This window comes from Pinus tabuliformis, chromosome X (genome assembly GCF_031772625.1).
Source record: "Pinus tabuliformis cultivar Carrire ecotype Pingquan chromosome X, CPIR1, whole genome shotgun sequence".
Lineage (NCBI taxonomy): Eukaryota > Viridiplantae > Streptophyta > Pinopsida > Pinales > Pinaceae > Pinus > Pinus tabuliformis.
In genome coordinates this window covers 1,533,073,612-1,533,087,943 of record NC_142308.1, presented here as the reverse complement: position 1 = coordinate 1,533,087,943, position 14,332 = coordinate 1,533,073,612, and the positions used below count along the sequence as shown (strand labels likewise).

Below are 14,332 nucleotides of genomic sequence, written 5' to 3'. Positions count from 1 at the left end.
ACAGAGGCCAGAAAAACCCATATATATATATATATATATATATATATATAGGCTTAACACTATCGATGGCCAAAACTATGAACCCCCAACAAATACACTATCGGAGGCCAAAACTCTCGTATTAATGCCTTTACACTAATCGGAGGCAGAAAGTGGACTTGAAACCTTATACACGGGACTGTTGAGTCGTATCGGGTCTGACATACAATATTGCATCGGGACTTCAGGAGCAGAAGTCATACAGTGTTAAGCAGCCCCTTTGTGATAGCCGATAACGATACATATATATGCGGACCCACCGCAACATTGCAATATAAGTTAATCTATGATTGCATCCATCGCATATCGCAAGCCGTAAAGCCTTGCCACATTGGAAGCACTAACTACGCTAAGGTTGTGGACCCGACGGGCATATTAACTATGGTTTAATACCATATCGCATCCGGTCAATCGGAGTAGTGGAGGATCGGTCGTCCGCCATCAGCGAAGTCATGGATGCGATATATAAAGGACCCCCCGGAGTCACGAATCGCCGATTTCGATTTAAGCTGCAGACCCGATACAGTTTAGATGCAGGTTTAATATTGCTTGAAGTCCGCCCCTTAGTCTTTTGACTAGTTTTTATCATATTCTCTATGTAATTAAATATTTGGCTTGCACGGGGTGTTTTTAGGCCGAAAGGCTTATGATAACTGTTCCAATGGTTTAGGGGGCTGAACGTCAGTTAAATGGGGTGAATTATGGTGATAGTGATTGCGATTGGGATGTGGCTGTCCGTTAAGTTATGCCGACTCTGTGTATGCCTGCCATCATTAAAAAAGGAGAGCGTTGTTACAAGTTTTTGAGTATGTGTTCTCTATGCATGATTCGGTCCTCACCATTGAATCAACATGTCCTATGAGCACAAATAGACAGAGGAAACCGTAAGCCGGTAAGCTGAAGAAGCAAGTGAGCACAGATGAAATGACAGCGAGCGTTGAGGAAGCTAAAGGGCTAGCGAAGATAGGAAACCGACAGACAGAGGCATGAGGAATGAATAACAGATAGAAAAGTAGAGAACGGTTAGCTGTGAATGCTGTTGAAGGCTGTTAAAACACTGTAGAAAATAAGTTGGAGGAGACAGAGGTAGCGTGAGGATCCAGCAGAACAAAAAGAGGGCCGAAGGGCCAACAGGGCAGCAGACAATCAAAGGGGAGAAGGTGCCAGCAAAGAACATAAGCTTGAATAGGAAGTTGTTCTTTATGCAGAGCTTAGTGCAGCGAACAGTAGATTGACTAAAGATGTGTGAAGACATTATTAGAGAGCATGAAGGCTACTGGAGACTATGTGTGGGCAGTGAGCAGAGTTGTAAAGACTTCTTCAAAAGAATACTGGTTGTCATTGATGTTGTAGCTTGGAGACTACAGTGAAGCTATAATCAGACAGAACTCAGTAGAGAAGAGTTTTGAGAGTAGAACATTATTATCAAATGAACCTTGACAAGATTGGGTCAGAACCCTTGAGGCTGGTGCCTCAGAAGTAAGTAGGATTGGATTCCTTGGGGCTGGTGTCTCAAAAGAAAGAAGGATAGGAGTCCTTGGGGCTGGTGCCTCAAAAGTAAGAAGGATTGGAGTCCTTGGGGTTGATGCCTCATAAGTAGGAAGGATAGGAGTCCTTGGGGATGGTGCCTCAGAAATAGGAAGGATTGGAGTCCTTGGGGCTGGTTTCTCAGGAAATGGAAGGATTGAAGTCCTTGGGAGTTGGTGCTCCTAAGTCCATGATTGGTGTCTTGGAAAAATAGAGTTGGTGCTCTGGAGGTTGGAACCTCACCAAAGTTCGAGTTGGAGCTTGCCAACTAATTGCAACCACTTATATATTGTATCTAATTTACTGCAAAGATTATATTAATAAAATCATTTATTATTATTGTTCATTTTGTGTCCTAAATATAAATTGTTTAACTGGTTAAACAATAGTCAGAAAAAGAAATATTGATTCACCCCCCCCCCCCCAGTATTTCCAACAATTGGTATCAGAGCAGGTACCTTCATTCAAAGCTTAACAGCTTGAAGGTTGACCTTTAGAACACAAATGGTGAGGTCAAGGAAGAAAGTCTCCAATCCTCCTAAGGATATGTCTCCCTCTACTACTAAAATAGAAGACAATCAATTTGAGTAGGCTCCAAGGCTTAACGGGAACTTTAATATATGGGAAGCAAGAATGAGGAATTTCCTACAGACTCAAGGCATTGAAATCTGGAAATCAGTGATTGTTGATAGCAGGATGGATGAGGAATCCAGGGAGTACAATGCAAAAGCAATGAACGCAATCTTGAATGCGCTACCTGATTCTATAAAGAACAATCTAGGAAAATGTTCATCAACAAAGGGTATATGGGACAAACTTCATGACCTTCACTCAAAATGAGCATTGACCATGACCATCAGTCAAAAAGATGGTGGAAATCTAGAAAGAAATCCAGAACCCATCATAGAAGCTAAACATGGGAATGATGATGTCAAGGCTAAAGCAGACTTAGAAGATGAAGAGAATGAAAAATATTTTGTATAACTCCTCGCTCAACTTATGACTGCCATGGAAGAGATTAACAATTTGAAAAAGGAAAATGAGGAACTTAAGAAGACAGCACTAGTTGGTAACCAAGATCAAACAAGGAAGAAAGTTGACCTCATCAAGCTTCAAGTACAAGAAAGGGATGAAGAGCTTGCCAAGCTTAAGAAGGAATATCATCAAATAAAAAGAAAGCATCATGAAGAAGTCATATCCATGACAAATCAATTGAATAAAGCAAAGAAGCAGGAAGATACCTTGTCAAGTCAGCTTCAATAAAGGCACAAGAGCTTGAACAAACTTGAAGAAGAGATTGTTCAGTACAAGGTAGAGGTCTCCTCTCTCAAGTCTCAACTAAAAGAAACAAGGAAACAAGCACAAGGAGCTGAAAATACCATGGGATCATTGGAAGTCATAGAAGGATAGGTTGATGAAGCAGGAAAGGAAAGAAACACCATGATCTGTCAACTGAAAGCAAAGGATAAAGAAATCTTTAAAATGAAGTCAAATATCATCTTCCTTAAAATAGAAGCAGACAAAGCTATTCGTATCAAGGAAGAAACTGAGGAACAACTTGCTAAGAAGAATAGTGAGTGTGAAAGATTGGAAGAAGAGATTGTCTTCCTCAGGACAAAGGTTGAAGGGATGAACAAAATGTTGAAGAGCTCTCAAGCCTTGGATGACATGCTCAGCTATCACAGATGTCCATCTGATAAATCAGGTCTCGGGGATGTAGGTGAACCCTCAAACAAGCATGAAAATGCTTTAAACAAAAGAGATGTGAAGAAGCCAGAAAGAAATGGTGATGCTCCCAGTTCCAGCAAAGGCAAGGAGAAAAATCAAGGCTACATTAGAAGAAATCCTGCTCCAAGAAGAAATCCAGCTCCAAGAAGAAATGTAGATGATGTCAAAGATGCAAGAGGCAATGGTTATCATCAAAGGATCTCAAGGCAGAAAGGCTTCAAAAGTACATCAAGGAAATCTCCATCTCCCAGGTACCAAAGTTCATTCTTTGGTTATTGTTATTCTTGTACAAACTTTGGTCACATGGCAAAAGACTGTAAAGCATATCATAAAGATAGATATTATAGTCCCCAACAATCTCCAAGAAACAATTTTGCAGGAAGAAATCATGAATTCTTATTCAAGAACAATGTAGAATGCTTCAAGTGTCATAACATTGGTCATATGGCACGTGATTGTAACTTAACATGGGCTCTTACACAAGCTAGAACCATGCAAAAGAAGAAAGTTACACAAGTATGGAGAAGAAAGCAAATACAATCCGAAAGTCCCTTGAGCTCTCCAGCCAACAGCATATGACATTGGCCTGAATTTTGACAATCTAAGCATTTGATGAGAAGACTCTGCCAAAAGGAGATGATGTATACAGTTAGGGGGAGCCTGTAATTATTGATCACTATTGCAGAAGCTATTAGTGAAAAGGGTCCTGATGAAATCCTTGTTGAGATATATTAACAATCATTCTTTGATGAAGATCATTTCTCTGGAGTACTCCATTCAAGAATATGATCTTGTAACCATTCTTTGGACTGTTGTTAAATATGCTTTCCACTTAATCACTAAGAAGTAATTGAAGCAACAGAGAAAGTCATCTAATGCTAGAGAAAACAGGGCAAACAACCATGGTTCTATTATCATAGAAGTTTATGTCTTAACTTAGGGATTTAATGTGAGAAAAAATAAATTCTGGACACTAATAGAGGCAGTCTTCAAACAAACAGATACATCTGGAATAGAGTTTGAAGTAAGAGCAGCTTGTAGCCTATATTAAAACTGAAGCACTGCATGAAGATGCAGATCAGCAATTGTATTTAAACGATAGTCACAGATTGGATATCTAAATCTGCTAAAAGGAAATAACTAGCTGAGATATGTACAAGAACACAAGGAAAGGATGGCAGTGAGTTAAGAAGAAGCATAGAGACACAAATGAACTCAGATGTCAAGAAAGACAGCAAGAAAGACAATCTCAGTGGTAGTTTCTCTTGATTCAGACTATGAAGGTCTCTCAATTCTGCCTATGAAGACAACAATATGGATTGAAGCATAAAATCCTGGACTTGGACACTTGGTGTATGGCCATTTGAAATCTGAATGAAAGCATTAAAGTAGAGCATCTTTAAGCATTTTTTAAACCATGATAGAGTAGTTCTGAGACATGAAGAGGGAATAATGTGTGAATTGGTGATAAAGCATCAATCCTTCTATCTCGAGTAAAAAGTAGAAGAGCACTATGACAAAGGGAGTCACAGACCTGTGAAGATCTACCATTCATGAAGAACAGAAGCAGTATGATAGGGGGAGTCCCAGAGCACTCCTTTTCCATTGATGTCAAAGGGGGAGAGAAGAAGAATATTTCCATCAATAACAAAGGGGGAGACTATTGACCTAGGTTGTCATTGATGTCAATATGGCAATATTCTAGATACTAGATGACAATATGGAGCCAAGGGGAAGCAGAGCAGATCCATGAAGAGACAAGAGCAAGGCCATCAGGGTAGCCAAGCCATAAGCAGGAAGAGTTACCAAAGGAGACATATCAAAGCATATTACAGGACATCAGAGCAAGAGAGGCGTTCATATATGCAAGGAGGTATTTGAAAGACACTGCCAAGCCAGAGGAGCCACATTGGAGCAAGAGGAGCTACAGGAGGAGCCATATATATATATATATATATGCCAAAACTGAGTTCTCAGAGCTACAGAAGCAAACAGAGCGAGCAGAACAGAGCATATATATATGCCATATAAATGCCAAAGAAGAGGAGCAGACAGAGCAAACAGAGGACGCAGACAGCCATCGGAGCAAACAGAGGAATGCAGACAGCCATCAGAGCAAACAGAGGATGCAAACAACGATCAAAGGAAGCAAGCAGAGCCATTAGAGGAGAAATATATATATATATATATATACATGGTTAAAGGAAACAACGGAGCAATATATACATGCAGGGTTAAAGGAGTGGAGAATATATATATAAATAGGCAAATGCATTATCCGAGGAGAAAACCTTATATATATGCGTTTAAAGCTAACAGAGGCCAAAAAAACCCATATATATATAGGCTTAACACTATCGGCGGCCAAAACTATGAATCCCCGACAAATACACTATCGGAGGCCAAAACTCTCGTATATATGCCTTGACACTAGCGGAGGCGGAAAGCGGACTTGAAACCTTATATCGGGTCTGGCATACAATATCGCATCGGGACTTCGGGAGTGGAAGTCATACAATGTTAAGCAGCCCCTTTGTGATTGTCGATAGCGATACATATATATATATATATATATATATATATATATATATATATATATATATATATATATATATAAAGATATATATATATATATATGCGGACCCGCCGCAACATTACAATATAAGTTAATCTATGATCGCATCTGTCGCATATCGCAATCCGTAAAGCCTTGCCACATTGGAAGCGCTGACTGCGAGAAGGCTATGGACCCGACGGGCATATTAACTATGGTTTAATACCATATCGCATCTGGTCCATCGAAGTAGTGGAGGATCGGCTGTGGGTGATCGGCGGAGTCATGGGTGCGATATATAAAGGACCCCCGAGAGTCACGAATTGTCGATTGCGATTTAAGTTGCGGACCCGATACAATTTAGATGCAGGTTTAATATTGCTTGAAGTCTGCCCCTTAGTCTTTTGACTGGTTTTTCTCATATTCTCTGTGTAATTAAATATTTGGCTTGCGCGTGGTGTTTTTAGGCCGAAAAGCTTATGATAATTGTTCTAATGGTTCGGGAGGCTGAACGTCTGTTAAATGGGGTGAATCATGGCAATAGTGATTGCGATTGGGACATGGCTATCCGTTAAGCTATGCTGACTGTGTGTATGCTTGCCATCATTAAAAAAGGAGAGCGTTGTTACAAGTTTTTGAATATGTGTTCTCTATGCATGATTCGGTCCTCACCATTGAATCAACATGTCCTGTGAGCACAAATAGACAGAGGAAACCGTAAGCCGGGAAGCTGAAGAAGCAAGCGAGCACAGAGGAAATGACAGCGAGAGTTGAGGAAGCTAAAGGGCCAACGAAGAGAGGAAACTGACAGACAGAGGCATGAGGAATGAATAATAGACAGAAAAGCAAAGAACAGTTAGCTATGAATGTTGTTGAAGGTTGTTAAAACACTGTGGAAAATAAGCTGGATGAGACAGAGGCAGCGTGAGGATCCTACAAAACAGAAAGAGGGCCAAAGGGCCAACAGGACAGCAGAAAATCAAAGGGGAGAAGGTGTCAGCAGAGAACATAAGCTTGAACAGGAAGTTGTTCTTTATGCATAGCTTAGTGCAGTGAACAGTAGACTGACTAAAGATGTGTGAAGACATTATCAGAGAGCATGAAGGCTATTGGAGACTATGTGTGTGTAGTGTGCAGAGTTGTAAAGACTTCTTCATAAGAATATTGGTTGTCATTGATGTTGTAGCTTGGAGACTACAGTGAAGCTATAATCAGACAGAACTCAATAGAGAAGAATTCTGAGAGCAGAACATTATTATCAAATGAACCTTAACAAGATTGGGTCAGAACCCTTGAGGCTGGTGCCTCAGAAGTAAGTAGGATTGGAGTCCTTGGGGCTGGTGTCTCAGAAGAAAGAAATATAGGAGTCCTTGGGGCTGGTGCCTCAAAAGTAAGAAGGATTGGAGTCCTTAGGGTTGATGCCTCAGAAGTAGGAAGGATAGGAATCCTTGGGAATGGTGCCTCAGAAGTAGGAAGGGTTGGAGTCCTTGGGGCTGGTGTCTTAGGAAATGGTAGGATCGAAGTCCTTGGAGTTGGTGCTCCTAGGTCCAAGATTGGTGTCTTGGCAAAATAGAGTTGGTGCTCTGGAGGTTAGAACCTCACCAAAGTCTGAGTTGGAGCTTGGCGATTGATTGCAACCACTTATACATTGTATCTATTTTACTGCAAAGATTATATTAATAAAAGCATTTATTATTGTTGTTCATCTTGTGTTCTGAATATATTGTTTCACTGGTTTAACAATAGTCGAAAAAAGAAATACTGATTCAACCCCCCCCCCCCCCCACCTCAGTATTTCCAACAGTGTTTTGTCTTATTAACATGTTCAGCTAAAGCAAAAGAGCGATCTACTGTTGATCTTCCATCCATCATCTTATTTAGGGTAATAGACCTTTTCTCGATTTCAATGGCTTCCCTCAATTTACAGTGATGGAAATGATTAAGCTGAGCAAGGACTTGGGAATCCTCTAAATGTATGTGGCCTTTTGTCTTATCAACATGTTCAACTAAAACAAAGGAGTGATCTATTGTTGATCTTCCATCCATCATCCTATTTAGGTTAATAGACCTTTTCTCGATTTTGATGGCTTCCCTCAATTTACGGTGATGGAAATGATTAATACTAGCAAGGACTTGGGAATCCTCTAAATGTATATGGTCTTTTGTCTTATCAACATGTTCAACTAAAGCAAAAGAGTGATCTACTGCTGATCTTCCATCCATCATCTTATTTAGGGTAATAGACCTTTCTCGATTTCAATGGCTTCCCTCAATTTAAGGTGATGGAAATGATCAATCCTAGCAAGGACTTGGGAATCCTCTAAATGTATGTGGTCATTTGTCTTATCAGCATGTTCAACTAAAGCAAAAGAGCGTTCTACTGTTGATCTTCCATCCATCATCTTATTTAGGGTAATAGACCTTTTCTCGATTTCAATGGCTTCCCTCAATTTACGGTGATGGAAATGATCAATCCTAGCAAGGACTTGGGAATCCTCTAAATGTATGTGGTCTTTTGTCTTATCAGCATGTTCAACTAAAGCAAATGAGCGAGTCCTAGAATGTCTTAGGTCAGCCACGTGCTCTTGAATCCTCTCTTAGGTAAGCCACCTGCTCTTGAATCCTCTAATTTATGGAACAATTAGTTTCTCGAATATAAAAAGTCCTATAAAAACATGCAATCAAATAAACAATCTTTATAAAAAAATTATTTAGTTTAATACCTTATTTCATGTCTTCTTTATACACTTTTTAATGTTTTCGAATCTGTTGTTAATTTTTTTTATAAAATAATGAATATCAATTAAATATTATATGAAAATACTCTAGCACATATTCTATATGCATGCTATCGGTAAAAACGAAACAAACTCATATTAGAAAGAAAAACAAAACTAAATATCAATAAAAAATCAAACTAAATATCTAGAAAAAGTGTTCAATTCATTTTAAATCCTAATTTAAGGAGGTGAAAAAATCTTTATCAGCTTTAATTCTCAATAAAAAATCAAACTAAATATCTAGAAAAAGTGTTCAATTCATTTTAAATCCTAATTTAAGGAGGTGAAAAATCTTTATCAGCATTTAATTCTAACTCTTTTAGTGATGTTTTGAGAGAGATTTGACATTATGAGAGATTTATTTAACATGCAATGCTTTATTTGCTCATTCAGCTTGTCTTGACGATGAACGACACGACACTATTTGGTTCGAAACGTGTTGACAAATAAAATTTCTTGTGATGTATGCTGAAAAATCTCTCATAAAGTTAATATGGATCACATAAGCCTCAACTCTACAGCTTTGACATTATTATCCCACTACTTGTCCACCCACACTTGGAAAAACTCAAATTGGCCATTGACTGACTCACCTTCTCGAAAGAAACAGAGAACGGAAACTAACAAATTCTGATCATTTACCCTTGAATATGAAAAAACTTGAAATAAAATTATTAATATTTTCCTTTTTTCAGATCTTTTCACAAATTTTATTTATAAATTTGGTTACATGATTTCAACAAAACTATATATGAATGATATATGAAATAGTCCAGACATATTTAAAGCACACAAATCTAGAGATAGATGTTGTTTAAATATATTATTTTCCTTTTTGATATTATTTATGTTTTTTGGAATATGCAGTTTGAGTGGGCCTAATGGTTAAGAACTTGTGTTTCATTCTAAGAGTTCACAGAAACCAGAGGGGGTAGAGTATGTATTCCTTCATAGACTTAGTAGTCAAATCACCAAACTAAAGTGGGTCCCTTGTCCTACAAACAAAGGGATCTCATACACCAATGTGGTCTCTGGCTTAACTATGACCTTAAAATTAAAATTTAATAATAATGTTTTAATTTAATATATTTTAAATTATTTAAAAATATAATATAAAATTTATTTTATATTTATCTAATAAATATAATAATACATGAATTTTTAATATGTTGTAAAACTGCTTTTATTTGGCTAGATTTTATTATATCACAGTTAACAATGTTATAGGTATTTGACAGAAGTGGAAGCCTCTCACCTTACAGATTACCAATGATTAACCAATACTAGCTAATAATAACTAACTATTGCCACTCATAATAGTTACACTTAAAACTTAGTTAAGATAGATTTTCCAAGTGTTTAAAAAAAACCAATTAATATATATCCATTTTAATAACCATTAATACCACCATAGCTAACCAATTAATATATATCCATTTTAATGACCATTAATACCACCCGTGTTTAAAAGAAACCAGTTAATATATATCCATTTTAATGACCATTAATACTACCATAGCTAACCAATTAATATATATCCATTTTAATGACCATTAATACCACCATAGCTATAGACATTTTAACCGACATTAATAGCCAAGTAGGCTTTATTTTAGAGTCATATATTTTTTTATTATTACAACTGCAAACTCTTTTTTCAATTATTATTAAATTGAAAATAATTGATTTAGGGGTTTTGGATAGATAGTGAAACGAATATTTAGACATTTTTCCAAAAATTCCTTGATGTAAAATCAGCCCAGTGGGCTTTATTTTAGAGTCATATACTTTTTTATTATTACAACTCCAAACTTTTTTCAATTATTATTAAATTGAAAATAACTGATTTAGGGATTTTGGATAGATAGTGAAACGAATATTTAACATTTTTCCAAAAATTTCTTGATGTAAAATCATCGATTCAATTTGCTGCCTCAATAATATATTGGACCTTGCATAGTATTAGATGTATTCACGAAAAAATCAAATAACCAAGAATATATTTTAATCTGGAATCAAGATTTTATCCGAAAAAAAAATAAAAAACTCAAAAATTAGAAAAGAACTGAACTGGTATTATTTTAATCTGGAATCAGGATTTTATCCGAAAAACAAATAAAAAAACTCCAAAATTAGAAAAGAACTGAATTGATATTTTCAGTTCGACCAGCCCATCCAGAGCAGTAAATCCACGGGGAGCCTTAGATCCATTTCTCTAGTCACAAGAAATTATGATCCTGCGAATTCCGACAGATATATTTTCCTAGACTCAGGTATTGTGAGTGGCACAAGGTTTATTGTCATGGCGTCCTTTGTGCTAATAACTATACGAGATAATACACACGAATAAAGAACAACAGAGAACACTGTATTAAAAGGATTTACAGAACTGGTGGCGGCGGTTACTAGATGGTCCCAATATCGAATCCCGCGAAGCTCCCGGGACTGCCCAGCCCAAACAGCGACTGCGTCGTAGGGGACAGGCTCCCGCACCTCGGACTGGGGCTGCGCTGCGGGTAATAGAAAGCCGTGGGCGACTGGGCGCCTGGAGATCTCAAGTTCCAATCCCGTGGCGTCTGTAGCTTGGTGTTCTGTGACTGCCAGGCGTAGGTGGGAGAAAGGGGCAAAATGATGCCCTGGTCACCGTCTTGATCAGACCTGTGCTCGGCCTGCTCAACGAGGCTCTCGGCCAGTTGCCTGTAAGCCAGGCTGGTGGGCGAGGCAGAGGTATCGTCAGCCCAGGTCCAATCCAGAGGAGCAAAGGCCGAAATCGGCGAGAACAGGATCGGAACAGGGGATGCAAGAATCGGATCGGGGATTAAGCGTTCGCTGGCGGGGGTAATTTCTGACGGATCGAGCGGAGGCGGCGCGAATTTCTGCAGGCGGCTGTTCGGTGGCTTGGGCTGCATCTCCGTCGCGGGTTCGAAACTGTTCCCTGTGAGTTCCTGCACAAGTAACCGGAAACCCGCGGGGTGGATGTTGTAGACCTTGGGAACCGGTCGGGCCGCAGCAGCGTTCGGTTTCTTGGATTTCTTGGACGAGGCCTTGTTCACGCTCAGACGCTCCGCCATTCTCACGGCACACAGAACGCAATATGTATATATATATATATAAATATCTGTGTTCAGTCTTCGAGGCGCTCTGGTGAATCGAACCTGGGTCGGCTTTGAATTGGTATTCGCACGGACCGAGCTCTCGAAAGTTTGAACGAGCACACACAACAAGTTTAAGCGGGTACCGGCATTTTATGCTGGAGTCTCCGCTCTGTTCCTCAGTTTCTTTCTCCCTGTTCACATGGCAACGTCCCGTACACGAAATTTATTGCTAGCAGTCGTCCCTGCCACGTAATGGCGAAGCTGGGGGTTGCATTCAGGGGTGTCCGTGCTGGTTGACAAAAACAGCTGGCGGGCCAACTTTTTAAATATGCCTTCTAGATTAATAAACACTGGTTTTTCATATTTTTTTTGAAGTCCGATGGCGCCGCCCTTTCGGTCAAAGAAGATGAGCTTTGACCAGCCGAAAGCAACTTTGATTTTTATTTTTTTTGCATTAAAATTTTTAGTTTTTTGACATTAAATGAACAACTGGCAACCATTTAGCAAGTGTTAATATTTTGCCAGCTGGCATGTTACCACTGGATATTATTTTATTGGAGGACGGATTACTTTGGTGTGGCCGATAAAATCTTTTGACATTTTTTACCATTCCATTGAAGATATGTAGGCGTCCATGTAAGTCAATTTTACTTTATATCACACTTTATATTAATTTAGTAAAATTTTAGATTATAAATAGAATTATAATTAAATATTATATTATTAAATTATAAATAAATATTATATTATTAAATTATAAATATGAAAAATGTAAATAGACAACCTGGTTAGTGTAGTGATATATACAGGAGTATAGAGAAAATTTGCATTTTATAATTTATATATATATACATATAATTTTTATGATGGTGTTTGGAGTATATTTTAAAATTGCTTTTGTTTGGGTAAGAATTTCTCTTTTTTTCATATTAGGGAGCAAGTTAAGGGTTTAAGAGTCAGATGTATTTGGCAGGTGTGAAAGTCCACAGACTAGTAATTCCAAGTGACGTTGTTTTCTTTGATTAAGGGTTTTAGGTCAACATCCATTGGTAGATAGCAGTGAGTGATGATTGTCTCCATTGTTGGTTTGACAACTAAGTTATGATAAATTTTCTCAAGAAAATTAAGAAAATTATTGATATTTTTCCATATAAATATTAAGTATATGACTTTATTGTATGTAATTTTATTATTCGGGATATTATTTGGGATATTATTTAAGAAAATTATTGATATTTTTCCATACAGATATTAAGTATATGACTTTATTGTATGTAATTTTATTATTCGGGATATTATTTGGGATATTATTTAGGTTATAACTCTCTTTTAGTACTCCAATAATACTTAAAACTACTTTTGACTTTTTTTACCATTTGAGTGAAGATATACAATGTGCATGTAAGTCATTTTTACTTTATATAACATTTTATATTAATTTAGTGAAATTATAAATTATTAATAGAATTATAATTAAATATTATATTATTGAATTATAAATAGAATTATAATTAAATACATATTATTAAATTATAAATATGAAAAATGTAAATAAACCACCTCATTAATGTAGTTATAAATATAAATATAACAGTGTGTTGAACATTTACATATATAATTTTTATGATGGTCTTGGAGTATGTTTTAAAATTGATTTGTTTGGGTAAGAGCTCTTCTTTCTTGGATAGTGGGGAGCAAGTTAAGGGCTTAAGACTCAGAGACATTTGGCACAAGTGAAAGTCTACAGACTAGTAATTCCAAGTGGCTTTGTTTTCTTTGAATAAGGGTGATAAGTCAACATGCATTAATGGATCGCAGTTAGTCATGATTGTCCTCATTGTTAGTTTGACAAATAAGTTATAATAGATTTATTTATTAAGAAAAGTAATGAAATTTTTTTAAATCGATGTTAAATATGTGACTTTATTATATGTAAATTTATTATTCGGGATATTATTTAGGTTGGAACTCTCTTTTAGTACTGGAATAATACTTCAAACTATTTTTTGATTAATTAAAAGCTTAAGCTATTTATGCTTGATTAAGAGCTTATTTTCCTCTCACATAAGGAAATATGTTAATAACACATGACTCAGACGCATTTAGAGACATTTAATGTAAGTGGAAATCTTGCCCCCTTATGGACCACCCTATCCTTTGGATTAAAAAAAACTTTAAAAATAAAATAAAATTATTGAACATAATTTTAGGCAAATCAATCTAGAGAAAAAATAGAAATTTACATATAATTATGTTGATAGAGTGTTTGTTTCGAATAGGTCTTCCATAATTTTGATTTATTTATCAATAATTATTAGTTGAATGGTAGTGATTTAATCTCTATGGAATATTCTAGAATATTCTTAATAGTAGTCACAAATCAAAGGTTGAGATTTATTCCAAAGTAGTTATGTCTTTTTTGCCCTTTTAATTATATTTATTAATTAAATAAAATGTCATATCAACAAGTATCCTATGAAATTGTTATGTGTCTTTTGGGCATATGGTATTGTTAACCCATGGTATTGGCCATGGTATTCTAATGATGCTCATTTTTATGATATTTTTAATCTTAACAATGTGTGATGCATCATAAAGTAAGTGTTTTG

The 14,332-nt window shown here is 36.8% G+C and overlaps 1 protein-coding gene across 1 annotated transcript; it reads right to left on the bottom strand.

The window, feature by feature from the left end:
* Positions 1 to 10,682: 10,682 nt before the first annotated feature.
* On the bottom strand, positions 10,683 to 11,906 carry LOC149145882 (uncharacterized). Its single transcript, XM_089449439.1, has one exon. The coding sequence runs from the start codon at positions 11,697 to 11,699 to the stop codon at positions 11,034 to 11,036; it is 666 nt and encodes a 221-aa protein (XP_089305565.1). The 5' UTR covers positions 11,700 to 11,906; the 3' UTR covers positions 10,683 to 11,033.
* Positions 11,907 to 14,332: the final 2,426 nt, after the last annotated feature.

Excerpts from the sequence above, each read along its gene's own strand:
- LOC149145882 (XM_089449439.1), bottom strand. The coding sequence starts at position 11,699 with ATGGCGGAGCGTCTGAGCGTGAACAAGGCCTCGTCCAAGAAATCCAAG.